Raw genomic sequence first — 27028 nt, 5'->3', positions numbered from 1 at the left:
AATTAAAATGTAAAGTGAATGAACAGAAGAGAAGTCTAAATCAGATCAATATTTGGTGTGACCACCCTTTGCCTTCAAGACAGCATCAATTCTTCTAGGTACACTTGCACACAGTTTTTGAAGGAACTCTGCAGGGAGTTTATTCCAAATATCTTGGATAACTAACCAAAAATCTTCTGTGTATGTAGGCTTGCTCATACCCTTCTGTCTCTTCATGTAATCCCAGACAGACTCGATGTTGAGATCAGGGATCTTTGGGGGCCATATCATCACTTCCAACACTTCTTGTTCTTCTTTATGCTGAAGATAGTTCTTAATGACATTGGCTGTTTGTTTCATGTAGTTGTCCTGCTGCAGAATACATTTGGAGCCAATCAGAGGCTTCCCTGATAGTACTGCATAATGGATAAGTACCTGCCTGTATTTCTCAACATTAAGGACACCATTAATCCTGACCAAGTCCCCAACTCCATTTGCTCAAATGCAGCCCCAGACTTGCAAGGAACCTCCACCATGCTTCATTGTTGCCTCATTATTGTACCGCTCTCCAGCCCTTCGTTGAACAAATTGCTTTCTCCTACAGCCAAATATTTCACATTGTGACTCATCAGTCCAGAACACCTGCTGACATTTTTTTACACCCCATTTCCTGTGTTTTTGTGCATAGTTGAGTTGCTTGGCCTTGTTTCCACATCAAAAGTATAGCTTTTAGGGCGCTATTCTTCCATGAAAACCCCTTCTGGCCAGACTTCTCAAAACAGTAGAAGGGTGTACCTGGGTCCCACTGGTTTCTGCCAGTTCTGAGATGATGGCACTGCTGGACATCTTCCAATTTTGGAGGGAAGTAAGCATGATGTGTCGTTCATCTGTAGCACTAAGTTTTCTTGGCTGACCAATGTGTCTACAGTCCCCAACATTGTCCGTTTCTTTGTGCTTCTTCAAAAGAGCTTGAACATCACATCTTGAAACCCCCCTTTGAAATTGTTGCCTGGGAGAGACCTTGCTGATGCAGTATAACTACCTTGTGTCTTGTTGCTGTGCTCAGTCTTGCCATGGTGTATGACCTGTGACATGAAACTGTTTTCCACAACCTCACCTTCGTAGCAGAGTCTGGCTGTTCCTCACCCAGTTTTAAGCCTCCTACACAGCTGTTTCTGTTTCAGTTAATGACTGTGTTTAAACCTAGATATGGTGGTGGGATGATGGTTATTAATGCACCTGACTATAATCCTACAAAATCCCTGACTTTGTGCAAGTGTACCTAGAAGAATTGATGCTGTTTTGAAGGCAAACTGTGGTTACACCAAATATTGATTTGATTTAGATTTCCCTTCTGTTCATTCACTTTGCATTTTGTTAATGGATAACAATAAACTATTAAAACTTCTATTTTTGAAAGCATTCTTACTTTGCAGCATTTTTTACATACCTGCCTAATACTTTTGCACAGTATTGTACAAATAAAACGTAAAAGCCCTTTGAATCACTGCAGTGATCTGCAAATCAAAAATGGATAATGATCACTTTTAGAGAAGAACAAGTTGTGGTATAGCGTTTGTGACTCTCGCAGTACTTCAGGGAGGAATTGAATACCGGATACCAGTGGACCATTTCCCGGAAGGGCATCTGGAATTTGAATTACATCTGTTTGAGAATTTTTACAGGTTCTCAGACCTTCCGGTAATTATTTCCCCCTTTACCTGTGTGGGCGATCACACAACGCTTAGTGTGCTTTGGATTTTATGTATATGTATTGTCGAGTCTATATGTCATATTAAAAGAAAAAGAACGTACTGCACGAGATACGGTCCTTTTTTTCTTGTTTCATATATGATTGCCACAACTGAGACCTTGACCTGACAGAAAATTAAGAGGGATGGACAGGGATACCTGAGAGATGATATCATACGCTGGATTTTGAACGTACTACAGGAACGTAATTAAGAGCAGCATCATTTATATTGTTGCTAGTGTTGTGATATTGCCAATTTTGTCATTCATTATTGTGACATATAATTTGGGGCTATATATATTTGCCTTAAAGTAGCGCCATTTGCCAGTTTTGTTTGCACCAAAAAAAAAAATTTGTTGTTAAATTGTGGGGGTGAGGGAGTCGCCCTTTTAGTGCAATCTCGGTATAGGCTGCTTTGCGCATCAGGAGGATTCTTTTTACTTTCTCTTACTTTTAGAGAAGAGCAACCAAATACTATCTTTACAGCTGCTGCCACCAGTCATGATGATGGCACTAGTCCTTCAACGTCATCTACTAAAGCCGATGCTCAATGGCATAGAGGAATTAAGTCTGGGGTTCTAAAAAAATTTTAAAAATATACAGCGGTAAAGGAGAAAACACCTCTAATAAAGGGATCATTTGGTGCAGAAAAACATTAAATTGCCAATATGCCATTAACCACATGCAGTTGCAAGGAAAAACTCAGGTTTTGGTCTTTATTTATGAGTGATGGTTCTACAAATGTCAGTGAGGTATCTTATTCTGCCTCTCATGATTATGTAAGACCTTTTCACTCAGAGTCTAGAAGAAATGTAAAAACAATGAAAACCACTAAGGCAGTAGAACAAACTGTGTGTTCAGAACTGTCACACATCCCTGAGGAAAGTCTAGGGGTGTCCACATTAGCTATGTGTGAGTCTGACATTTTTCACACTGTCCTCATAGAGAAGCCTCTTTCATCTCCTCATCTCCTTCCACCATTTCTGCACCATCTGCACACCCCACGTGCAGTACAAGTAAAGATGGTGATGATGACATTATATAAATTAAGGATGCTTGTGTGGAAGTGGAACAGAATGAGGGGGATATATGTGTAACACTACTATCTGACACTGCAGATGAGGATGTTGAGGATGTTGATGATGTTGTTTGTGCAAGGCTGCAGTTCTTGCCCATGACAATAAGAAAGCCATTGTGATGCTTGGGCAACAGACCAAAAAAAGCAACCTCTGATGTTTGGAATTATTTTTACCCAAATCCTGACAGTGTTTCTGAAGGCCTCTGCTCCATTTGTGAGGCCAAAGTAAGTAGAGGTAGGGACATTAGAGATCTAGGTACCTCTTCAATGTTGTCTGTTACATTTCAAGTAAGTTCATTAATTTTATTTTACAAGATTATAATGTAACTAACACCCTCATCATCAGCCTTCTCATTAGTGATTAAAGATAGTCCTTCTAAAAAATAGTTTTGATAGGGTCCAAACAAACCAAGCACTTCAGGCACAAAAGCGGTAGTCCCTGTAGCTGTAGTGTTTGGTTTGTTCCTTTTTAATATCCAAAATAAGGGTAGGTGGGAGGGTGCAAAGTCAATTCCATCTTGCACCACTTTTCATTTCTGCCACTGCTGTGTGGCAATGTTTCATAGATGTGCTGTAAACAGCCATTTGTTTGTGCCACTGCTCGGTCGCTTCGTAACCGGCCAGCTTGCTGCAGCCTGTGGCCTAAACTGGATAAAAACAATATTGTGAGCTATGAGGTGGTCAAAATTGACTGGAAATTACTGGAAATTAATGTTATTGAGTTTAATATTACTGTAGGAGCAAAAAAGGCCCTAACTATGTGATTTTTGCTTTTTTTGTCAATAAAAGAAAAAATACAAAACCAAACCAATCACGCCATTTAGGTAAAACCAAAACCAGATGACAAATTAGATCCAAACCAAAACCAGCAAAAATGGTCTGGCGCGCATCTCTAATACTGAATAATGTACACTATACTGTAAATGGTAAAGATACAGTATATGTGTGATTAAGGATCACCATGTTTGCATCTTTTGCTGATGACAATCTAAGCCACCTTCCTCTTGCCACACTTTTGTCACTGTTACATACAGTATATTGGAATAGAAGTGATAATGTGTAGACACAATTAAGCTCTTGGAGTGGTGGAAAGGGTGGTGAAAGTGTATGTATACCCCCTGGCCAAAATGGTCACACTCAGTGCTTGAAGCGGGCCGGTATACACCGGTATGGTATATTGGCACTTCGAGCACTGAAGACCCCCGCCACTACCACCACCTTTCAAATTCTGCACTGTTCAAGTGCCAATTGGAACTCCTGAACCGGCAGCCAATCAGGAGCATCTGCACGGCCACTTCTGATTGGCTGACAGTCCATGGCAGATTTCAAATTGTGGCAGTCATAGGGCCCTCACCCGCACCGAAGGGCTCTACTCCACACCGCCGCCCGCAGATTACTCCTCTGCACCGCCGCTGCCCTGGGCTTTCTCTTCCACACCGCCGCCACCCAGGGCCTTCTCCTCTACACCACCACCGCCCATGGCCTCCTCCTCACCGCTTCCAACTACAGCCAAAGCCGGCCCTAGGCATAGGCAAACTAGGCAATTGCCTAGGGCATTTGGTATGCCTAGGGGCACAAGCAGCTTCTGCTGATTAAAATGATATGCAGCATGCCTATATTCTGTGTGTAGCATTTCGGATGCAGATACAGCCACAGTCACACACAGTATATAGGCATGCCGCATATCATTTTAATCAGCAGATGCTGCTTGTTGCATCCTAGCCACATAGCAATGCAAATAAGATGCATTTTCATTAAAAAATAGGCACCCGACGTTAGCAGAGCTGCCAGTTGACTCACGCCAGGAACTATATGTGTCATTATGTGTATAAGGGCATTAATAATGTGCGGCATATGTGTAAGGGGCACTGTGTGTGTCATTATGTGTATAAGGGCACTAATAATGTGTGGCATATGTGTAAGGGACATTATGTGTGTCATTATATGTATAAGGGCATTAACAATGTGTGGCATATGTGTAAGGGAAATTATGTTTATAAGGGCATTAATAATGTGTGTCATATATGTAAGGGGCATTACTGTGTGGTGTTATGTGTATAAATGCATTACCAATGTGTGGCATTATGTGTATATGGTGCTCTACTGTGTGGCATAATGTATAGAAAGGCCACTACTGTGTGGTCTAATGTGAATAAAGAGCAATATGGTGTGGTGTAATGTGAATAAGGAGCAATTCAGTATGATGTTATGTGAATGAGGGGCACTACTGTGAGGAGTAATGTATATAAGGTAAAGTGGTACTACTGTGTGATGTAATGTGAATAAGGGACCCTATCGCATGATAAATTGTGAATAAAGTTGCACTACTGTAAGGCATAAGCTGAATTGGGGGTACTATTGTGTGGCCATGCCCTTGCCAGCAAAAACACATACCTTTTTGGGCTGTGTGCTGAATGTGCACACTGTTCTTATTTAAAATACAGTGGGTAGAAAAAAAAAAGGACTGCTATTGGGGGGCGTGATAGTGCTGGGAAAGGGGTGCAGGGTCAGAGGCGGCACTAGCGGTGGTGCTAGGGGGCACCAGCCAAAATTTTGCCTAGGGCATCATTTTGGTTAGGGCCGGCTCTGACTACAGCCTATGCACCGATTCCGACCACAGCCCCCTCCGCATCTCCACTGTTCATTAAGTAATGTTACCCTGCTTCCCTATGTCCCTCTGTCACTCTTTCTGTCCCTCTGTCACTCTCCCTGTCAATGCTGTCACTCTCTCTGTCCCTCTGCCACTGCTGTCACTTTCTCTGTCCCTCTGTCACTCTCCGTCACTTCTCTCACTCTCTCTGTCCCTCTGTCACTCTCCCCGTCAATGCTGTCACTCTCTCTGTCCCTCTGCCACTGTTGTCACTTTCTCTGTCCCTCTGTCACTCTCCCTGTCACTGCTCTTACTCTCTCTGTCCCTCTGTCACTCTCTCTTTCACTGCTGTCACTCTCTCTGTCCCTCTTCCTGTCACTGCTGTCACTCTCTCTGTCACTCTCTCTGTCCCTGCTGTCACTCTCCCTGTCCCTGAATTTTGGCTTATACTGTTTGGCATAATGTGAATGTCCGCTCATACTGTGTGGCATAATGTGAATTTTGGCTCACTCGTGTGAATTTTGGCTCATTCTGTGTGGCATAATGTGAATTTTGGCTCATACTGTGTGGCATAATGTGAATTTTGTCTCATTTGTGTGAATTTTGGCTCATTCTGTGTGGCATAATGTGAATTTTGGCTCACTCTGTGGGAATTTTGGCTCATTCTGTGTGGTGTAATGTGAATTTTGGCTCATTCAGTGGGAACTTTGACTAATTCTGTGTGGCGCAATGGCAAATTTGGCTCATTCCGTGGGAATTTTGTCTCATTCTGTGTGGCGTAATGTGAAGTTTGGCTCATTCCGTGGGAATTTTGGCTCATTCTGTGTGGCGTAATGTGAATTTTGGCTCATACTGTGTGGCATAATATGTAAGGGGCACCAGTACTAGACAGTATAAGGGGTCCTACTATTGTGGTACATAATGTGTATAAGGGATATATGGTGTGGTACACTACACTTAAGGACACACACCCTTTTGAATGGCCATGCCCCCTTTTCTGGAGCATGCATGATTACAACCTTCACTTTTTCATACCCCCACTTCAAAATTTCCACTTCGACCACTGGTCACACTGATTCCCAGCCATACTGGGGCATGCATAAGAACTTGTACAGATCCCTATGTGCAGGGTGGAACATTTTCAGGGAAGCATGCATCAATGGAAGTTGATTTACAGTACAGTATATACAGAAGGTTGCATTTGTAGAACATGTGCAGAGACAGCATATGGATATTTTGGTGAAAGGGACATCTACCCCTGTGTCATAAGTGCAAACCAAAGTCTTCAACAGTCAGATCATTGCTCTGTGAGGGGAGATTGTAATACTCTGTCACGCAAGGAGAGTGAAAACACATCTACACAAGTCTAACTGCAGTGCCATGCAGAGCTGAAAGCAACATGCAGAATGTATAGACATGAATGCTGTTCACACGATCTGGAGAGGAATTCAGTGTTATTCAGTGTTATTCTTTGTATTATAGGTCACATAGCCATTTTTATAGCTCCCTATGGCACCTTGTCCTCTATCTCATTCCCATCTCTCGGGGAACTCACGCAGGGTGCAGGCTAAGTGTTTCAAACCTCTCCTTGATCCATGAAGATGGTGATGTCTTAATAGGAGCCGTGATCCCTTTCCATACAGATAGGATTACCCCAGCGATTACGTTCAGGGAGAATCCTCCAGGGGACGTCTGCACCTGGTAAGTAGAATTGTATTTTATTATTATATTATTATTTTATTAAATTATGTCACTCACTGTGGCCAAACAGACATGAGAACATGCTCCTTTCCCTTGAGACTCCACCCCTTTTTGGTGGATCCCAATTTGGGATTAATTAAATTTGGGAGGTATGCAATCAGCTTCTGTCATTTATCTGGCACACTCTTTGAAATTACAGTGAGGTGCTATTTGGGTGCTTTGGGCAACTTCTCCACTTTATCTCTCACCAAGGCTTGATACAACTCCCCTTCTGTATTTTAGGTGCCCCCTAAACATTGGTGCCCTAAGTTCCCCTATTAGTAGCGCCAACCCCATGTGCAGGTCAATCAAAGACATCATATTTCCTTGTCCGTATGGCGACTAATACATTCATTAAGTAAAAGTGACATTAAATTCCTGGGTGGGTTTTGGAGTTATATTGATAATATTTTATATAGGTTAAAGGTCATGAACCCATGTGACAATTGTCCTGTCTAAGAGTGCCAGTTTGAAGCAGACTGCAAAGTTCACTTTGAAAAAGTTGTGGAATTTGGAATAAATCCTTTAAAATCTTTTAGCTTGTGGACAGACTTTATGTCATTTTCAAATTACAAATGAAAAAGAAAAAGTAAACAAAAGTAGACCTACAAGAAAATGTAACATATACAGTAGTTCATGTCATTTACAAAATGGAATATGCAGAGATTTCTATAATAGCGATGAGCAAGATGGCAGTGTAGCGAGACCAAGGAGTGGATTTTAGAAACGGCTCTCCCAGAATATCTGGGAATCAACTAGAGATGAGCGGGTTCGGTTCCTCGGAATCCGAACCCGCCCAAACTTCAGGTTTTTTTACACGGGTCCGAGCGACTCGGATCTTCCCGCCTTGCTCGGTTAACCCGAGCGCGCCCGAACGTCATCATCCCGCTGTCGGATTCTCGCGAGGCTCGGATTCTATCGCGAGACTCGGATTCTATATAAGGAGCCGCGCGTCGCCGCCATTTTCACACGTGCATTGAGATTCATAGGGAGAGGACGTGGCTGGCGTCCTCTCCGTTTAGAGAAGAGAGTGAGACAGTAGAGAGAGACACAGTAGTAGTAATTTTGGGGAGCATTATTAGGAGGAGTACTACTATACTACTACTACTTGCTGAAGTGATATAGATTAGATAGTGTGACTGTATTAATTATCTGACTTGTGGGGGAGACACTGACAGTGGGGAGCAGTTAGAGTCTGAGAGCAGGACTCAGGAGTACATATAACGTACAGTGCACACTTTTGCTGCCAGAGTCAGTGCCACACTGCCATTGTGACCACACTGACCACCAGACCAGTATAACATATTTTGTGATTGTCTGCTTAGGAGTACTACTTGCAAGTTGCTGATAGTGTGACCAGTGACCTGACCACCAGTTTAATAATCAATCACCACCACCAGTTTAATATATATATATATATATATATAATTGTATATAATATATATATATATAATATATCAGACGTTAGGTCCACACTCACGTTTTTCGAGTTTCTTGCTGGGGTGCCTTCCAAAACTGGGGATCTTATACAGAGTCACCAGTGGATTGCATAAACGAAGAGAAATGGGAGCACTCACCAGTCTTCATTATAGCAGTAATTTATTTGGAATTCATGTCAGACAGAGCATCGACGTTTCGGTCCTCACTTGGACCTTTGTCCAAGTGAGGACCGAAACGTCGATGCTCTGTCTGACATGAATTCCAAATAAATTACTGCTATAATGAAGACTGGTGAGTGCTCCCATTTCTCTTCGTTTATATATATAATATTGTATACCACCTCCCCGTGGTTTTTTTTTTTCTTTCTTCTTTGTACATACTACTATAGTATAGTAGCTTACTGTAGCAGTCTGCGGTGCTGCTGAGCTGACAGTGTCCAGCAGGTCCGTCATCAGTCATTACATAATAAATATACATACCTGTCCGGCTGCAGTACTAGTGATATTATATTGATTTCATCTCATTATCATCCAGTCTATATTAGCAGCAGACACAGTACGTTAGTCCACGGCTGTAGCTACCTCTGTGTCGGCACTCGGCAGTCCATCCATAATTGTATACCACCTCCCCGTGGTTTTTTTTTTTTTTCTTCTTTGTACATACTACTATAGTATAGTAGCTTACTGTAGCAGTCTGCGGTGCTGCTGAGCTGACAGTGTCCAGCAGGTCCGTCATCAGTCATTACATAATAAATATACATACCTGTCCGGCTGCAGTACTAGTGATATTATATTGATTTCATCTCATTATCATCCAGTCTATATTAGCAGTAGACACAGTACGTTAGTCCACGGCTGTAGCTACCTCTGTGTCGGCACTCGGCAGTCCATCCATAATTGTATACCACCTCCCCGTGGTTTTTTTCTTTTCTTTCTTCTTTGTACATACTACTATAGTATAGTAGCTTACTGTAGCAGTCTGCGGTGCTGCTGAGCTGACAGTGTCGAGCAGGTCCGTCATCAGTCATTACATAATAAATATACATACCTGTCCGGCTGCAGTACTAGTGATATTATATTGATTTCATCTCATTATCATCCAGTCTATATTAGCAGCAGACACAGTACGTTAGTCCACGGCTGTAGCTACCTCTGTGTCGGCACTCGGCAGTCCATCCATAAGTATACTAGTATCCATCCATCTCCATTGTTTACCTGAGGTGCCTTTTAGCTGTGCCTATTAAAATATGGAGAACAAAAATGTTGAGGTTCCAAAATTAGGGAAAGATCAAGATCCACTTCCACCTCGTGCTGAAGCTGCTGCCACTAGTCATGGCCGAGACGATGAAATGCCAGCAACGTCGTCTGCCAAGGCCGATGCCCAATGTCATAATACAGAGCATGTAAAATCCAAAACACCAAATATCAGTAAAAAAAGGACTCCAAAACCTAAAATAAAATTGTCGGAGGAGAAGCGTAAACTTGCCAATATGCCATTTACCACACGGAGTGGCAAGGAACGGCTGAGGCCCTGGCCTATGTTCATGGCTAGTGGTTCAGCTTCACATGAGGATGGAAGCACTCAGCCTCTCGCTAGAAAAATGAAAAGACTCAAGCTGGCAAAAGCAGTAGCACCGCAAAGAACTGTGCGTTCTTCGAAATCCCAAATCCACAAGGAGAGTCCGACTCCAATTGTGTCGGTTGCGATGCCTGACCTTCCCAACACTGGACGTGAAGAGCATGCGCCTTCCACCATTTGCACGCCCCCTGCAAGTGCTGGAAGGAGCACCCGCAGTCCAGTTCCTGATAGTCAGATTGAAGATGTCAGTGTTGAAGTACACCAGGATGAGGAGGATATGGGTGTTGCTGGCGCTGGGGAGGAAATTGACCAGGAGGATTCTGATGGTGAGGTGGTTTGTTTAAGTCAGGCACCCGGGGAGACACCTGTTGTCCGTGGGAGGAATAGGGCCATTGACATGCCTGGTCAAAATACCAAAAAAATCAGCTCTTCGGTGTGGAAGTATTTCACCAGAAATGCGGACAACATTTGTCAAGCCGTGTGTTGCCTTTGTCAAGCTGTAATAAGTAGGGGTAAGGACGTTAACCACCTCGGAACATCCTCCCTTATACGTCACCTGCAGCGCATTCATAATAAGTCAGTGACAAGTTCAAAAACTTTGGGTGACAGCGGAAGCAGTCCACTGACCAGTAAATCCCTTCCTCTTGTAACCAAGCTCACGCAAACCACCCCACCAACTCCCTCAGTGTCAATTTCCTCCTTCCCCAGGAATGCCAATAGTCCTGCAGGCCATGTCACTGGCAATTCTGACGATTCCTCTCCTGCCTGGGATTCCTCCGATGCATCCTTGCGTGTAACGCCTACTGCTGCTGGCGCTGCTGTTGTTGCTGCTGGGAGTCGATGGTCATCCCAGAGGGGAAGTCGTAAGCACACTTGTACTACTTCCAGTAAGCAATTGACTGTCTAACAGTCCTTTGCGAGGAAGATGAAATATCACAGCAGTCATCCTGCTGCAAAGCGGATAACTGAGGCCTTGACAACTATGTTGGTGTTAGACGTGCGTCCGGTATCCGCCGTTAGTTCACAGGGAACTAGACAATTTCTTGAGGTAGTGTGCCCCCGTTACCAAATACCATCTAGGTTCCACTTCTCTAGGCAGGCGATACCGATAATGTACACGGACGTCAGAAAAAGACTCACCAGTGTCCTAAAAAATGCAGTTGTACCCAATGTCCACTTAACCACGGACATGTGGACAAGTGGAGCAGGGCAGGGTCAGGACTATAGGACTGTGACAGCCCACTGGGTAGATGTATGGACTCCCGCCGCAAGAACAGCAGCGGCGGCACCAGTAGCAGCATCTCGCAAACGCCAACTCTTTCCTAGGCAGGCTACGCTTTGTATCACCGCTTTCCAGAATACGCACACAGCTGAAAACCTCTTACGGCAACTGAGGAAGATCATCGCGGAATGGCTTACCCCAATTGGACTCTCCTGTGGATTTGTGGCATCGGACAACGCCAGCAATATTGTGTGTGCATTAAATATGGGCAAATTCCAGCACGTCCCATGTTTTGCACATACCTTGAATTTGGTGGTGCAGAATTTTTTAAAAAACGACAGGGGCGTGCAAGAGATGCTGTCGGTGGCCAGAAGAATTGCGGGACACTTTCGGCGTACAGGCACCACGTACAGAAGACTGGAGCACCACCAAAAACAACTGAACCTGCCCTGCCATCATCTGAAGCAAGAAGTGGTAACGAGGTGGAATTCAACCCTCTATATGCTTCAGAGGTTGGAGGAGCAGCAAAAGGCCATTCAAGCCTATACAATTGAGCACGATATAGGAGGTGGAATGCACCTGTCTCAAGCGCAGTGGAGAATGATTTCAACATTGTGCAAGGTTCTGATGCCCTTTGAACTTGCCACACGTGAAGTCAGTTCAGACACTGCCAGCCTGAGTCAGGTCATTCCCCTCATCAGGCTTTTGCAGAAGAAGCTGGAGACATTGAAGGAGGAGCTAACACGGAGCGATTCCGCTAGGTATGTGGGACTTGTGGATGGAGCCCTTAATTCGCTTAACAAGGATTCACGGGTGGTCAATCTGTTGAAATCAGAGCACTACATTTTGGCCACCGTGCTCGATCCTAGATTTAAAGCCTACCTTGGATCTCTCTTTCCGGCAGACACAAGTCTGCTGGGGTTCAAAGACCTGCTGGTGACAAAATTGTCAAATCAAGCGGAATGCGACCTGTCAACATCTCCTCCTTCACATTCTCCCGCAACTGGGGGTGCGAGGAAAAGGCTCAGAATTCCGAGCCCACCCGCTGGCGGTGATGCAGGGCAGTCTGGAGCGACTGCTGATGCTGACATCTGGTCCGGACTGAAGGACCTGACAACGATTACGGACATGTCGTCTACTGTCACTGCATATGATTCTCTCCCCATTGAAAGAATGGTGGAGGATTATATGAGTGACCGCATCCAAGTAGGCACGTCAGACAGTCCGTACTTATACTGGCAGGAAAAAGAGGCAATTTGGAGGCCCTTGCACAAACTGGCTTTATTCTACCTAAGTTGCCCTCCCACAAGTGTGTACTCCGAAAGAGTGTTTAGTGCCGCCGCTCACCTTGTCAGCAATCGGCGTACGAGGTTACATCCAGAAAATGTGGAGAAGATGATGTTCATTAAAATGAATTATAATCAATTCCTCCGTGGAGACATTGACCAGCAGCAATTGCCTCCACAAAGTACACAGGGAGCTGAGATGGTAGATTCCAGTGGGGACGAATTGATAATCTGTGAGGAGGGGGATGTACACGGTGATATATCGGAGGATGATGATGAGGTGGAGATCGTGCCTCTGTAGAGCCAGTTTGTGCAAGGAGCGATTAATTGCTTCTTTTTTGGTGGGGGTCCAAACCAACCCGTCATTTCAGTCACAGTCGTGTGGCAGACCCTGTCACTGAAATGATGGGTTGGTTAAAGTGTGCATGTCCTGTTTATACAACATAAGGGTGGGTGGGAGGGCCCAAGGACAATTCCATCTTGCACCTCTTTTTTCTTTAATTTTTCTTAATTTAATTAATTAATTAATTTTTCTTAATTTAATTTTTTGCGTCATGTGCTGTTTGGGGAGGGTTTTTTGGAAGGGCCATCCTGCGTGCCACTGCAGTGCCACTCCTAGATGGGCCCGGTGTTTGTGTCGGCCACTAGGGTCGCTTATCTTACTCACACAGCTACCTCATTGCGCCTCTTTTTTTCTTTGCGTCATGTGCTGTTTGGGGAGGGTTTTTTGGAAGGGACATCCTGCGTGACACTGCAGTGCCACTCCTAGATGGGCCCGGTGTTTGTGTCGGCCACTAGGGTCGCTTAGCTTACTCACACAGCTACCTCATTGCGCCTCTTTTTTTCTTTGCGTCATGTGCTGTTTGGGGAGGGTTTTTTGGAAGGGACATCCTGCGTGACACTGCAGTGCCACTCCTAGATGGGCCCGGTGTTTGTGTCGGCCACTAGGGTCGCTTATCTTACTCACACAGCTACCTCATTGCGCCTCTTTTTTTCTTTGCGTCATGTGCTGTTTGGGGAGGGTTTTTTGGAAGGGACATCCTGCGTGACACTGCAGTGCCACTCCTAGATGGGCCCGGTGTTTGTGTCGGCCACTAGGGTCGCTTATCTTACTCACACAGCTACCTCATTGCGCCTCTTTTTTTCTTTGCGTCATGTGCTGTTTGGGGAGGGTTTTTTGGAAGGGACATCCTGCGTGACACTGCAGTGCCACTCCTAGATGGGCCCGGTGTTTGTGTCGGCCACTAGGGTCGCTTAGCTTACTCACACAGCTACCTCATTGCGCCTCTTTTTTTCTTTGCGTCATGTGCTGTTTGGGGAGGGTTTTTTGGAAGGGACATCCTGCGTGACACTGCAGTGCCACTCCTAGATGGGCCCGGTGTTTGTGTCGGCCACTAGGGTCGCTTATCTTACTCACACAGCTACCTCATTGCGCCTCTTTTTTTCTTTGCGTCATGTGCTGTTTGGGGAGGGTTTTTTGGAAGGGACATCCTGCGTGACACTGCAGTGCCACTCCTAGATGGGCCCGGTGTTTGTGTCGGCCACTAGGGTCGCTTATCTTACTCACACAGCTACCTCATTGCGCCTCTTTTTTTCTTTGCATCATGTGCTGTTTGGGGAGGGTTTTTTGGAAGGGACATCCTGCGTGACACTGCAGTGCCACTCCTAGATGGGCCCGGTGTTTGTGTCGGCCACTAGGGTCGCTTATCTTACTCACACAGCTACCTCATTGCGCCTCTTTTTTTCTTTGCGTCATGTGCTGTTTGGGGAGGGTTTTTTGGAAGGGCCATCCTGCGTGCCACTGCAGTGCCACTCCTAGATGGGCCCGGTGTTTGTGTCGGCCACTAGGGTCGCTTATCTTACTCACACAGCTACCTCATTGCGCCTCTTTTTTTCTTTGCGTCATGTGCTGTTTGGGGAGGGTTTTTTGGAAGGGACATCCTGCGTGACACTGCAGTGCCACTCCTAGATGGGCCAGGTGTTTGTGTCGGCCACTAGGGTCGCTTAGCTTACTCACACAGCTACCTCATTGCGCCTCTTTTTTTCTTTGCGTCATGTGCTGTTTGGGGAGGGTTTTTTGGAAGGGACATCCTGCGTGACACTGCAGTGCCACTCCTAGATGGGCCAGGTGTTTGTGTCGGCCACTAGGGTCACTTAGCTTACTCACACAGCTACCTCATTGCGCCTCTTTTTTTCTTTGCGTCATGTGCTGTTTGGGGAGGGTTTTTTGGAAGGGACATCCTGCGTGACACTGCAGTGCCACTCCTAGATGGGCCAGGTGTTTGTGTCGGCCACTAGGGTCGCTTAGCTTACTCACACAGCTACCTCATTGCGCCTCTTTTTTTCTTTGCGTCATGTGCTGTTTGGGGAGGGTTTTTTGGAAGGGACATCCTGCGTGACACTGCAGTGCCACTCCTAGATGGGCCAGGTGTTTGTGTCGGCCACTAGGGTCGCTTAGCTTAGTCATCCAGCGACCTCGGTGCAAATTTTAGGACTAAAAATAATATTGTGAGGTGTGAGGTATTCAGAATAGACTGAAAATGAGTGTAAATTATGGTTTTTGAGGTTAATAATACTTTGGGATCAAAATGACCCCCAAATTCTATGATTTAAGCTGTTTTTTAGTGTTTTTTTAAAAAAACACCCGAATCCAAAACACACCCGAATCCGACAAAAAAAAATCGGTGAGGTTTTGCCAAAACGCGGTCGAACCCAAAACACGGCCGCGGAACCGAACCCAAAACCAAAACACAAAACCCGAAAAATTTCCGGTGCACATCTCTAGAATCAACCCTACCACAGTCCATCCCTTCTACGGTAATGTAGGTGGGGGACAGGGGGAGATGAGTCTATTTGCTATGAATGTCACCCTGCCCCCATCAATCTAACGCTTGGATTTGTGTATATACACCCCCACCACGCCCATGGATTTCCTGGATAAAGTCTTGTCAAAGGGGGTAATTCAGACCTGATCGGTAGGCTGCGTTTTCGCACAGCGGGCGTTCACGTCTAAACTGTGCATACATATGCACTAGAAGGCGAACGGGTACAAAGCGGATCGCCGCTCAGCGATGGGTTTGTGCGAAGAATCCATTCGCATGGACGAATGCAAGGAGAATGACAGGAAGAGGACGTTTGTGGGTGGCAACTGACCGTTTTCAAGGAGTGGTTGGAAAAACGCGGGCGTGTTCAAGCGTTTGCAGGGAGGGTTCCTGACGTCCATTCCGGTCCCGGACAGTCTGAAGTGATCGCAGCGGCTGAGTAAGTCCTGGGCTGCGCAGAGACTGCACAAGATCTGTTTGTACAGCTCTGCTACACATGTGATCGCACACTTGCAAAGTAAAAATACACTCCCCTGTAGGTGGTGACTATCTGATCGCAACAGTGCAAAAATCGCCTGCTAGCGATCAGGTCTGAATTAAGCCCAAAGTTGGCAAGCTTGCTTATGAAGACGGAGAATGGGTGAGCCTAAAGGTGTATACACATGGTGAGATCCTTGCTATGCCTGATTTTGACTATGCAATTTCCCTTGAACTCCCCCAGAGCTCAGAAGCACCAATTTTGACTATCTGTACTTTCGATATTGACTATGGGGGTCATTCCGAGTTGTTCGCTCGTTATTTTTTTCTTGCAACGGAGAGATTAGTCGCTAGTGCGCATGCGCAATGTCCGCAGTGCGACTGCGCCATGTAAATTTGCTATGCAGTTAGGTATTTTACTCACGGCATTACGAGGTTTTTTCTTCGTTCTGGTGATCGTAATGTGATTGACAGGAAGTGGGTGTTTCTGGGCGGAAACTGGCCGTTTTATGGGTGTATGTGAAAAAACGCTGCCGTTTCTGGGAAAAACGCGGGAGTGGCTGGAGAAACGGAGGAGTGTCTGGGCGAACGCTGGGTGTGTTTGTGACGTCAAACCAGGAACGAAACTGACTGAACTGATCGCAGATGCCGAGTAAGTCTGGAGCTACTCAGAAACTGCTAAGAAGTGTCTATACGCAATTCTGCTAATCTTTCGTTCGCAATTTTGATAAGCTAAGATTCACTCCCAGTAGGCGGCGGCTTAGCGAGTGCAATACTGCTAAAAGCAGCTTGCGAGCGAACAACTCGGAATGACCACCTATGTACGATTTTGACTAAGTGACAATTTTGATTATACTTTAGAGTACACTAGATATTCAAGATTGACTTGCCTGCACTGTCTATCTAGACTTGCCATACTAACCCTGCAGGACAGCACATTGGGATCAAAATCGGTATTGCAAGCGGCATAACACCTTCCGATTTGCCTTAACTTTCCTTCTGATTTGGACTTTATAGTCAAAATCAAAAGGATTTATCCCACTGTGTGTACACACCTGAAGTTTGCTGACTAGTGCAAAAAATACATTTAAGTTGTGGAGTCAGACAACAAATGATATGATAAAATTACATTTGCTTTGCAGAAGGGCTCTGTGTTATTTTCACTGTATAAAAACATTTTGGAGAGTAAACTTACTAAGGATCAGTTTAGGGTAGATTTCAAAATTCAAAATCGACCATTATCAACATCAATTTAAAGTCTAAAATCAGGGCATTTACTATCCCTTAGTTCTGAGGTCCATGTCATGTCCGGTGCCGATGTTGGTCTATTTTATCATCAAACTCCATTGATATTTTCTACTGTAAAGTGACTGTAAAAAGAAATGTAAAATAGATAAAAAAATTGACCAATACTTCCTATTACTTTACAATTGGCCAAATCTTACCAGATCCAATTTTGACATCACACTACTCTTTTTTAAAAAACACCCAAATTGACTAAGCAGATCTAAGGGTGTAGTTTAGATTGCGATGGTGCAAAGAGAAGTGGATAGATTGGAGTTAGGAGACTATATCTGTCATTGTTGGAAGATGAATTCTAGATAGTAACAAAACCCCTACCTGCTCACTATCTACTGCAAAATCTGGGGGTGGAGATTGTTGCAATGCAAGATTATGCAATGCACAGCAGCTGAGCACAATATCGGACACTTTTTCAGAATTGTTTAACAAAGTTCCTACAGATTTATCAAGACATTGGAAATTAGTTTTTAATATCCCAAATGTGTGTTCTATCATTGATCTGGTAGCTATACGCTATGTGCTTCATTATACAGTACTTATGCTCATCAGTAGTCTGCAGAAGTGACAGTGGAGTAAAATGTCAGGAGCAAAAGTTATAGCCACAATCTCCTGTGTAAAAAAAGAAAAAGAAAAACACAAACATACAAAAACATTATGAATTATTTATACAACAGTAAAAAAAAAAAAGGACAAAATTTGTGACTGGGAAAGCAGATGTAGGTATTGGTGAGGGGGATGAGGGCTACCATCACCAGGATTGAATGTCTGCTAAACATTGGCTGGGATATGGCCAGCACTTTCCTGACTGAAAGTAGCCAGTGGAAAAAAATGCACAGCACAAAGCAACTTGAGCAGGCATGATACATCTGTCTCAAGGCAAGTCTTCATGAGGACATATAGTATCATTATGTTGAAACAGTTGAAGCGGAACATCTGAAGAACTATTGCATCAAAATATGTAGGTAAAATATATTGACCCCTATATTGGCCCCTATAGTGAACATATATTGAACAATCTATAGGTAAAATACATTGACCCCTATATTGAACATATATTGAACATCTGTAGAACTTTCGCATCAAACGATATTGGTAAATTATATTGGTACTTCAAATGGTTTCATGAATTTCCCTTGGTAAAACAGATAAAACAACACATCCTTTTAAAAAACAAGGAGAGTCCAAATGAGGAACTTGATCCCAACTTCAATCAAATTTGCTTTCTGGTGCCCAATGAATAGCTCTTCTTTCAATGGAGTAACTTCACTTTGGAACATGCAACTCAAAAGAAATTAACTTAGTGCAACACCAGATGACAATAATAGACAGCTTTTAATGTTTTATTGCACTCACATTTAGAAAGTAAAAATGCGCTTATCAATAAAAGCATGCAGGGTTTTCCCAACATGATACATAAGGTACATCATGATGACAATGTAATGAATACCATCAAGTCCCATAACCAGTGGTCTCAGTCCATATATTCCAGTGAGCCTCCAACGTATCAGCCTTAGTCCATCCAAGGGTCCCTGATTTACACCTTGCAATCATTTTTGAATTTAGTAAATGGTCAGATTGTAAATGAGTAAATGCTTCATAAAATGTTCCAGCAGTAACATTGTGGAAAAAGTAATTTCTAGGGTCACTTTACCCAATATAAAGAACAAATGTCAAACACTGCTTGGTGGACCATTCATAGTGTTTCATCAAGGTATTGCCATATTAGTGGGTTGTGAATTCTTTGGTGCCTTTCAATATTTTCTCATAATGGGTGATTACGTTTGGATATTGTAAAAGCATAACATGCAATGCAGTGAAGAACACCATCATTGGATGTCTCCTTTTTCTGTTCAGGTTCTTACTTGAAACATACCAGCAGTACCAGGCATTGAGGTTTGCAGTGGAGGAAATCAACAGAAATCCTGAAGTTCTACCAAACATCACCCTGGGGTTCCTGACCTATGACTCCTGTTCTGTTCTGCACATGGAGCTGGAGGGGACGCTGGCAATGGTCACCGGACGTAGTCAAGCAATACCAAATTATTTATGGTTGGGAAAGCCACCATTGGCTGGAATCCTTGGACACTCAATGTCCACTTACTCCATTCTCATGGCACACATTCTGGGGCTGTACAAATACCCACAGGTACCATTTTAAATTGTATTTACACAGAGGTTTTCCCATCTATATGGGTAGATTTCCAAAGATGGAACAATTGTCACTAATTTCATGGGCTGAACCAATTTTCAGGAGGATACAAGCAATTTATTATGAATCATTAATATTACTAAGGCACATATTGATCATAATGTATGAGACTTGACCAATATATACTTGTTTACTGTTCAGTAATGTCCAGGAGACTCCTGAATTTCAGAGAGATCTCCAGTACAAATGGGAGAGTAGAAAAGACTCCTGGATCTTGCCCACTTCCCCAGTGAAATTGGCAGTCTGGGAGATTGATGACACAATCAGTGGCGAATGGTGTCATTGTGTCACCACTCCTGCTGCATAATGGAATGAATTCTGTCATTGGGGATGAGGTTCGAGTGTTGCAATTCACCATGCCACAACCCCTGCTTCTCCCACACTGGGAGGTCCAGTTGGGAGTAAGTATACCCTGGGTCATAGTAAACTGGCTCCCTTCTCTGGAATATAAGTCTAACTTTACATAATGGCTGACTCCACAGAGAGTAAGTGGCAGGGCTCGTATTCCAACTTTCTGCCATTGGTCAAGATGTATTGATGATCGCATTTAAAATGTGATCATTGTTGTGCGTCATTGTGTACTAGACTGCTTTTAGTTCTGCCAAAATTGTCCATCAAAAAGTTTCCATAGAGCTCCACTATAAAGTCCTGGTTATGTCACCACTTTCAGGTTCACGACCCAGTCAGTGTGATGCTGTGCATTAACTAGAGGAGACTATCAGAAAGGCATTCTTTGTGATATTGTTGGCAAAAGGCTACAATGTCTAACCCATCTAAAGATGACAAAAGCTCTTGGGGTCAAATTACAGTGGTCATACATTTTTGGGAACCTAGTAATGCAAACCAAGTTAAAAGCCTGTCAAAACACCAGGGCCGGATTATAGGGGGTGGCAGTCGCTACTCACACAGGAGCTGCCGGATTTCTGCTCACCCCAAACAGGGACTCGCCCCTTCCTGCTGGACTGATTCACCTTCTTCCCTTGCCGGTAAGTGGCCACACATGTCCCCGGTGCCTCCGCTCTGAGCGCTGCAGGACCATCTGGTGGTTCCTGCATCTGTTTCCTGGTTACTGCTGCTACTTATTACCAAGTCCCGGGATTGCAAGTAACCTGGGATTGAAGTATAGCATATGGAAGAGGGGGTGCAGAGTATGAGGTATATGGTGGGAGCAGTATATGGAGGAGGTGGGTGCCCTTTATATAGGGGGTATTATATAGAAGGGTATGGGGTGCAATGTGTATATAGGGGAAGTATATGGAGGAGGGTGCAGAATATGGAAGAGGATGGGGTTGCAGTGTATATAGGGGCAGTATATGATGGGGGGTACAGTGTAGGGTGTCCGTGTGTCTGTGTCCCGAATGGAGATTCGTTGGGCACCCTCCAGTGGCCTGTGGTGGAACCACAGAGGTGACAATATTGAAAAAATCTGCATCTCTCTCTCCCCTGTCCCTATATACCCCAACATCTCCCTCCTCTCTCTCCCCCAGACCTTATAGTACACCTACAGTGCTCCCTCACCCGCCAGCAGGTCTCGATGGAGATGCTTTGGCGCAGCGGTGTGCCAATATATATAAAAAAACACACAAACACCTCATTCACTTAAAAGCACACACACGCCTCTTTCACTTAAAAACACACACATACGCCGCTTTCACTTTAACACACAATCGCCTTTCACTTAAACACACACATGCCTTTTTCACTTAAACACACACACATGCCTCTTTCACTTAAAAACACACACATGCCTCTCACACGCCTCTTTCACACACACACACACACACACACACACACACACACACACACACGCCTCCTTCACTTAAACACACACATGCCTCTCACTTACACACACACACACACACACAGACGCATGCCTCACACACACACACACCTCTCACACACACACAAACACACACACATTCAGAAATGGACACCCCTCCATATATTTGTAAGGTAGTGTGTACCCAGACCAGGTGTGTGCTCTGTACATAGGTGGTCATTCCCAGTTGATCGCAGGCAGCAACTTTTTGCTGCTGCTGCAATCAATAGTCCACGCCTATGGGGGAGTGTATTTTAGCTTAGCAGGGTGTGATCGCTTGTGCAGTCCTGCTAAGCTAAAATAATTTCAAGCAGAACATGACTAGCCCTGGACATACTTACCCTGTGCGATGGATCCAGCGATGATGAGCCCGGCTTTGACGTCACACCTCCGCCCTTCGTTCTGCTGGACACGCCTGTGTTTTAATTACCACTCCCCGAAAACGCTCTCCAACGGTCCGGATCCTCCCTGCCACGCCTCCTTCCTGTCAATCTTCTTAGCGGTCGCCTCTGCGACCGCTTCCGTCGGTAGGCGCGACGTAACCCAACGACAGAGCAACGTCGCGCACGCTGCGCATGCGCATTCCGCACCCGTTCGCACCGCAGCAAAAAAACGCTGCGTGCGAACGGGTCGGAATGACCCCCATAGTCCTGTAGAAATGCTCAAATGCCTCCTTTAATCCTTGCCTCTCACACACACACATGCCTCTCACTTACACACACATGCCTCACACCCATGCCTCTCACTTACACACACGCATGCCTCTCACACACATGCCTCTCACTTATACACACACACACACACACACACCTCACTTACACACACACACACACGCCTCTCACTTACACACATGCCTCTCACACACATGCCTCTCACTTACACACATGCCTCTCACTTACACACACATACACACATGCCTCTCACACACATGCCTCTCAGTTACACACACACACACACACACATGCCTCTCACTTACACACACACATGCCTCTCACACATGCCTCTCACTTACACACTCACACATGCCTCTCACACACACACACATGCCTCTTTTACTTGAACACACAACTTTCCTTAAAAAAAAACACACACACACACACCTCACTTAAAACATGCACCTGACTGAGGAGGGGGCAGCGGTGCTGGGGGGAAGGATGGTTAGAAGGTTGGAGGAGATTTTAAACTAGGAGCCTGGGGGGAGGGTTTAGCTAAAAACTACGGGTCATGCAGTGAGAATAGTGGGGATGGCGGCAGTAAACAAAATGGGGGAGAAGTTGGGGGGAGGGTAAGAGCAGGCAGTAAGGTTATTAACATGGGTACTAAAAGGGATTTTACCAAAGCACTAACCAATGACGATTACAGGTCATCCTTGCCACATAAGGTGAAAGATGTCCCTAATGCAAGGGAAAATACTTATCTTAGTTGTATGTATGTAAACGCCAGAAGCATTACTGGTAAAAAGGGTGAACTAGAAATACTTGCAGCAAGCAAACAGTATGATATTATAGGCATTACTGAAACTTGGTGGGATGAATCTCATGATTGGACAGTCAATCTAGAGGGCTATACACTGTTTAGGAGAGACAGACTAAATAAAAAGGGTGGAGGGGTGTGTCTGTACGTAAAGCCGTTTTTAAAACCTAATATATGGGAAGATACTCAGGAGGGTACTGTAGACACTGTTGAGATACTATGGGTAGAAATTGCATGCGGGGAAAAAGGAACAAAAAAGTTAGTATTGGGTGTATGCTATAGGCCGCCTGGTATCAACGCATCTGATGATGAATTGTTACTAAAGCAAATTGAAAAAGCAGCAGGAGTAGGAGACATAGTAGTGATGGGAGATTTTAACTATCCAGAGATAAACTGGAAAAACGATTCATGTGATACTGCTAGGGGCAGTATGTTTTTAAACACACTAAATGATAACTACCTAGTCCAACTAATTGAGGAACCAACTAGGTACAATGCAATCTTAGACCTGGTATTAACAAACAATCAGGATTTGGTATCGGGTATTATAGTAGGGGAACCCATAGGAAACAGCGACCATAATATGGTCACATTCAATATCAGTTTCTACAAACAGCCCTATACTGGCTCAACTAGGACTTTAAACTTTAGCAAAGCAAATTTTGAAATGATGAGGGTATTTTTCAGGGATATTGAATGGGAAGGCTTGTTTTTAGGAAAAAATACTACGGAGAAATGGGAGGTACTAAAATTCCTGCTAGCTAAAAATACACTCAAATATATTCCTATGAGTAGCAAAAAAGGGAATAAAAATCATAAACCGATGTGGCTTAACAAAAAGATTAAGGAACTTATGGGCAAGAAAAGGCGAGCATTTAAAAAATACAAATCTGACGGGGAAGCAGAGTCATTTCAGCACTATAAGGAATGTAACAAAAATTGCAAAAAGGAAATAAGAGCGGCTAAAGTAGAAACTGAAAAACTAGTAGCAAAGGAAAGCAAAGCAAATCCCAAAAAATTCTTTAAATACATCAATAGCAAGAGATTAAAAAAGGAGAGTATAGGCCCTTTGAAGGACACGTTGGGAGTCTTAAGCAAAAATGATAATGACATAGCGAACACACTAAATGAGTTTTTTTCAACAGTATTCACTAGAGAGGACCCAATTCAGGGACTGACACACAATCTCAATAAGGACAATATCACACTGATAGGTACTTATTTAAGCGAGGAAGTAGTCTGTCACCGATTAAAACATTTAAAGATTAATAAATCACCAGGGCCCGATGGTATTCATCCAAGGGTTCTAATGGAGCTTCACTCTGAACTGGCAAAACCGCTATCTCTGATCTTTGAGGATTCAGTTATATCAGGTATGGTTCCCAAAGACTGGCGTATAGCGGAAGTAGTGCCTATATTCAAAAAGGGAAGTAAAGCTGAACCAGGTAATTATAGACCAGTTAGTCTTACATCTATAGTGGGGAAAGTATTGGAAGGTATTCTAAGAGATAGTATTCAGAAGTTCCTTGAAACCAATAAGGTCATTAAAAGGAATCAACATGGGTTTATGAAGGACAGATCCTGTCAAACCAACTTACTTGGCTTTTATGAAACAGTAAGCGCAAACCTAGATCAGGGTAAAGACGTGGATGTAATCTTTTTAGACTTTGCCAAAGCGTTTGATACTGTACCACACATGAGACTTATATACAAGCTACAAGAATCAGGGATAGGAAGCACAATATGCACTTGGGTCAAAAACTGGTTAGATAATAGGAAGCAGCGCGTTGTGGTTAATGGATATTTTTCAACTTGGACTGAAGTGCTAAGTGGTGTGCCGCAAGGCTCAGTATTAGGACCGCTATTGTTCAATATTTTCATTAATGACCTAACAGAAGGTCTAGAGAGCATGGTGTCAATTTTTGCAGATGATACCAAATTGTGTAAGGTTATAAATACAGAGGAGGATGCCGAGTCTCTTCAGAACGACTTAGTTAAATTAGAAGCATGGGCAGCCAAATGGAGAATGCGCTTCAACACAGACAAGTGTAAGGTAATGCACTGTGGTAACAAGAACAAAAAGTACACCTACCTACTAAATGGGGTAAAACTAGGGGATTCTGTACTGGAAAAGGACTTAGGTGTCCTCATAGATAGCAAGCTAAGCAGTAGTACCCAAAGTAGGACTGCAGCAAAGAAGGCTAATAAGATATTAGCATGCATAAAACGGGGTATTGATGCTAGGGACGAGAGTATTATACTCCCATTATATAAATCACTAGTGAGGCCACACCTTGAATACTGTGTACAGTTCTGGGCACCGTACTACAAAAAGGATATCCTGGAGCTTGAAAAGGTACAAAGGAGGGCGACCAAACTAATTAAGGGCATGGAGACGATGGAATACAAGGAAAGGCTTGAAAGACTAGGCATGTTTACATTGGAAAAGCGGAGACTAAGAGGGGATATGATCAACATCTACAAATATATAAGGGGACAATACTCAGAGCTTGCGCGGGACCTGTTTTTGGTTAGATCAACACAGAGGACTCGTGGACACTCGCTCAGGTTAGAGGAGAGGAGATTCCGCACAATACGGCGTAAAGGCTTTTTCACGGTAAGGACAATACGTGTTTGGAATTCCCTGCCCGAGGGAGTTGTAATGGCGGAATCTGTCAACACCTTTAAGAATGGGTTAGATAAATTCCTATTGGATAAGGATATCCAGGGGTATGGTGCATAGTCATGCATTATAGTTACTATTTAGTCAAATCATCATGCAGAGGACACCACAAATAGGTTGAACTCGATGGACAATTGTCTTTTTTCAACCTCAGATACTATGTTACTATGTTACTATGTTACAAAACACAGTGCTTCCAACATTTATCAAAGCCCCCCCAGCACCCCCAACTACACCTTCCCCACCACAGTGTACCTTGAGGCCAGTGCCTACCTTTGGCTATCATCAGCCTGATGGAGGAGCAGAGAGCTTCACTCGGCTGGCTTGCTTAACTGGATTGGCCCGGGAGGAGCTGCGCTCTGGAGCTCCCCCTAGCTGCAGCCAGTGCCGGCTCTCTGTATATACAGGAGGCAGCTTCCGTGTCACGGACACAGCACCTCCGTCTGTAAGAATCATTAAAAAAAAAAAGTAGCAGCGAGCGATCGGCAGCAGGAGACAGTGGAGGAGAAGTGCCCCCTTGAGGTCAGGACCTCGGCGGCAGCCGACTCCACTGCCTCCCACAGTTCCGCCCCTGGGTAGGAGTCTGTAACAGCTCCCTGCAGTATCACTTTCACTTTCAGCTGTGAGTCATTTGGTCCATGTGGCGACCTCTAGTGGAGACATACATAACAGAGGTGAGGAGCAGCTTTAGCCTTTTATTATATAGGATGAACAGATACATGTTGCCCATTGTATTGTACTAATCCGCTAAATACACTTGGCTGCCCTGTTTCAATAACCAATTATACCTCATGTGATCTAATACTGTATACAGTACTTTATGAAGCTTTTCCCTGTCCTACTATTACAGATAAGTCATTATGCAACAAGTGCTCTACTAAGTAACCGGAGACAGTTTCCTTCCTTCTTCAGGACAGTCCCCAGTGATACCTTTCAATCACAGGGATTGGCTCAACTTGTATTGCATTTTGGATGGACGTGGGTGGGGTTGGTGGCAATGGGAAATGACTATGGACAGCAAGGAATTCATGTTATTACACAAGAAATTCTAAAGGCTGGAGCTTGTGTGGCCTTCACCCAATTCATTCATCTCAATAGGGCAGATAGGAATGCTCCTTATATTTCTAGACTCATAAAAAAGTCCACAGCCAAGGCTGTCATTGTTTTCTCCATTGATGTCTTCTTTATCCCACTCATCGATGAGATGATCAGAGTGAATGTCACTGGGAAGATATTTGTAGCGAGTGAGGCTTGGTCCATCTCGTCTATACTTCTAGACGATAAATATTCTAATATACTCTCAGGCTCTATTGGCTTTGCTTTCCATAGTTCAACAATACCAGGATTTCGAGAGCATTTAGAAAGGATCCACCCATTTTACAAAAACGGCGAAATGGTAACAAGAATATTTTGGGAAAAGACGTTTGGATGCAAGCTCATTGATGATAGAAATCCAATATGGAATAAAACTACAAGGTGGTGTACAGGAAATGAATCTCTATTGGCTATTGAGAATGCCTACACTGATGCGTCCAACCTTAGAACTTCATACAATATTTACACATCTACTCACATCA

General features: G+C 44.1%; 1 protein-coding gene across 1 annotated transcript in view; it reads left to right on the top strand.

Moving 5' to 3' along the window:
- The first annotated feature begins 402 nt into the window (after positions 1-402).
- LOC134934166 (extracellular calcium-sensing receptor-like) overlaps positions 403-27028 on the top strand; it is a 36414-nt gene continuing 9788 nt past the window's right edge. Inside the window, exons 1-3 of the mRNA XM_063929662.1 lie at positions 403-599; positions 19122-19413; positions 26302-27028. The exon at positions 26302-27028 is cut by the window's right edge and continues 98 nt beyond it. Coding sequence (XP_063785732.1) covers positions 403-599; positions 19122-19413; positions 26302-27028 — 1216 coding nt within the window. The remainder of the gene's footprint in view (positions 600-19121; positions 19414-26301) is intronic.

Source organism: Pseudophryne corroboree, chromosome 6 (genome assembly GCF_028390025.1).
Source record: "Pseudophryne corroboree isolate aPseCor3 chromosome 6, aPseCor3.hap2, whole genome shotgun sequence".
Taxonomy (NCBI): Eukaryota; Metazoa; Chordata; class Amphibia; order Anura; family Myobatrachidae; genus Pseudophryne; species Pseudophryne corroboree.
The sequence above is the reverse complement of the archived record's forward strand: the minus strand, read 5'-3'. Positions and strand labels throughout refer to the sequence as shown.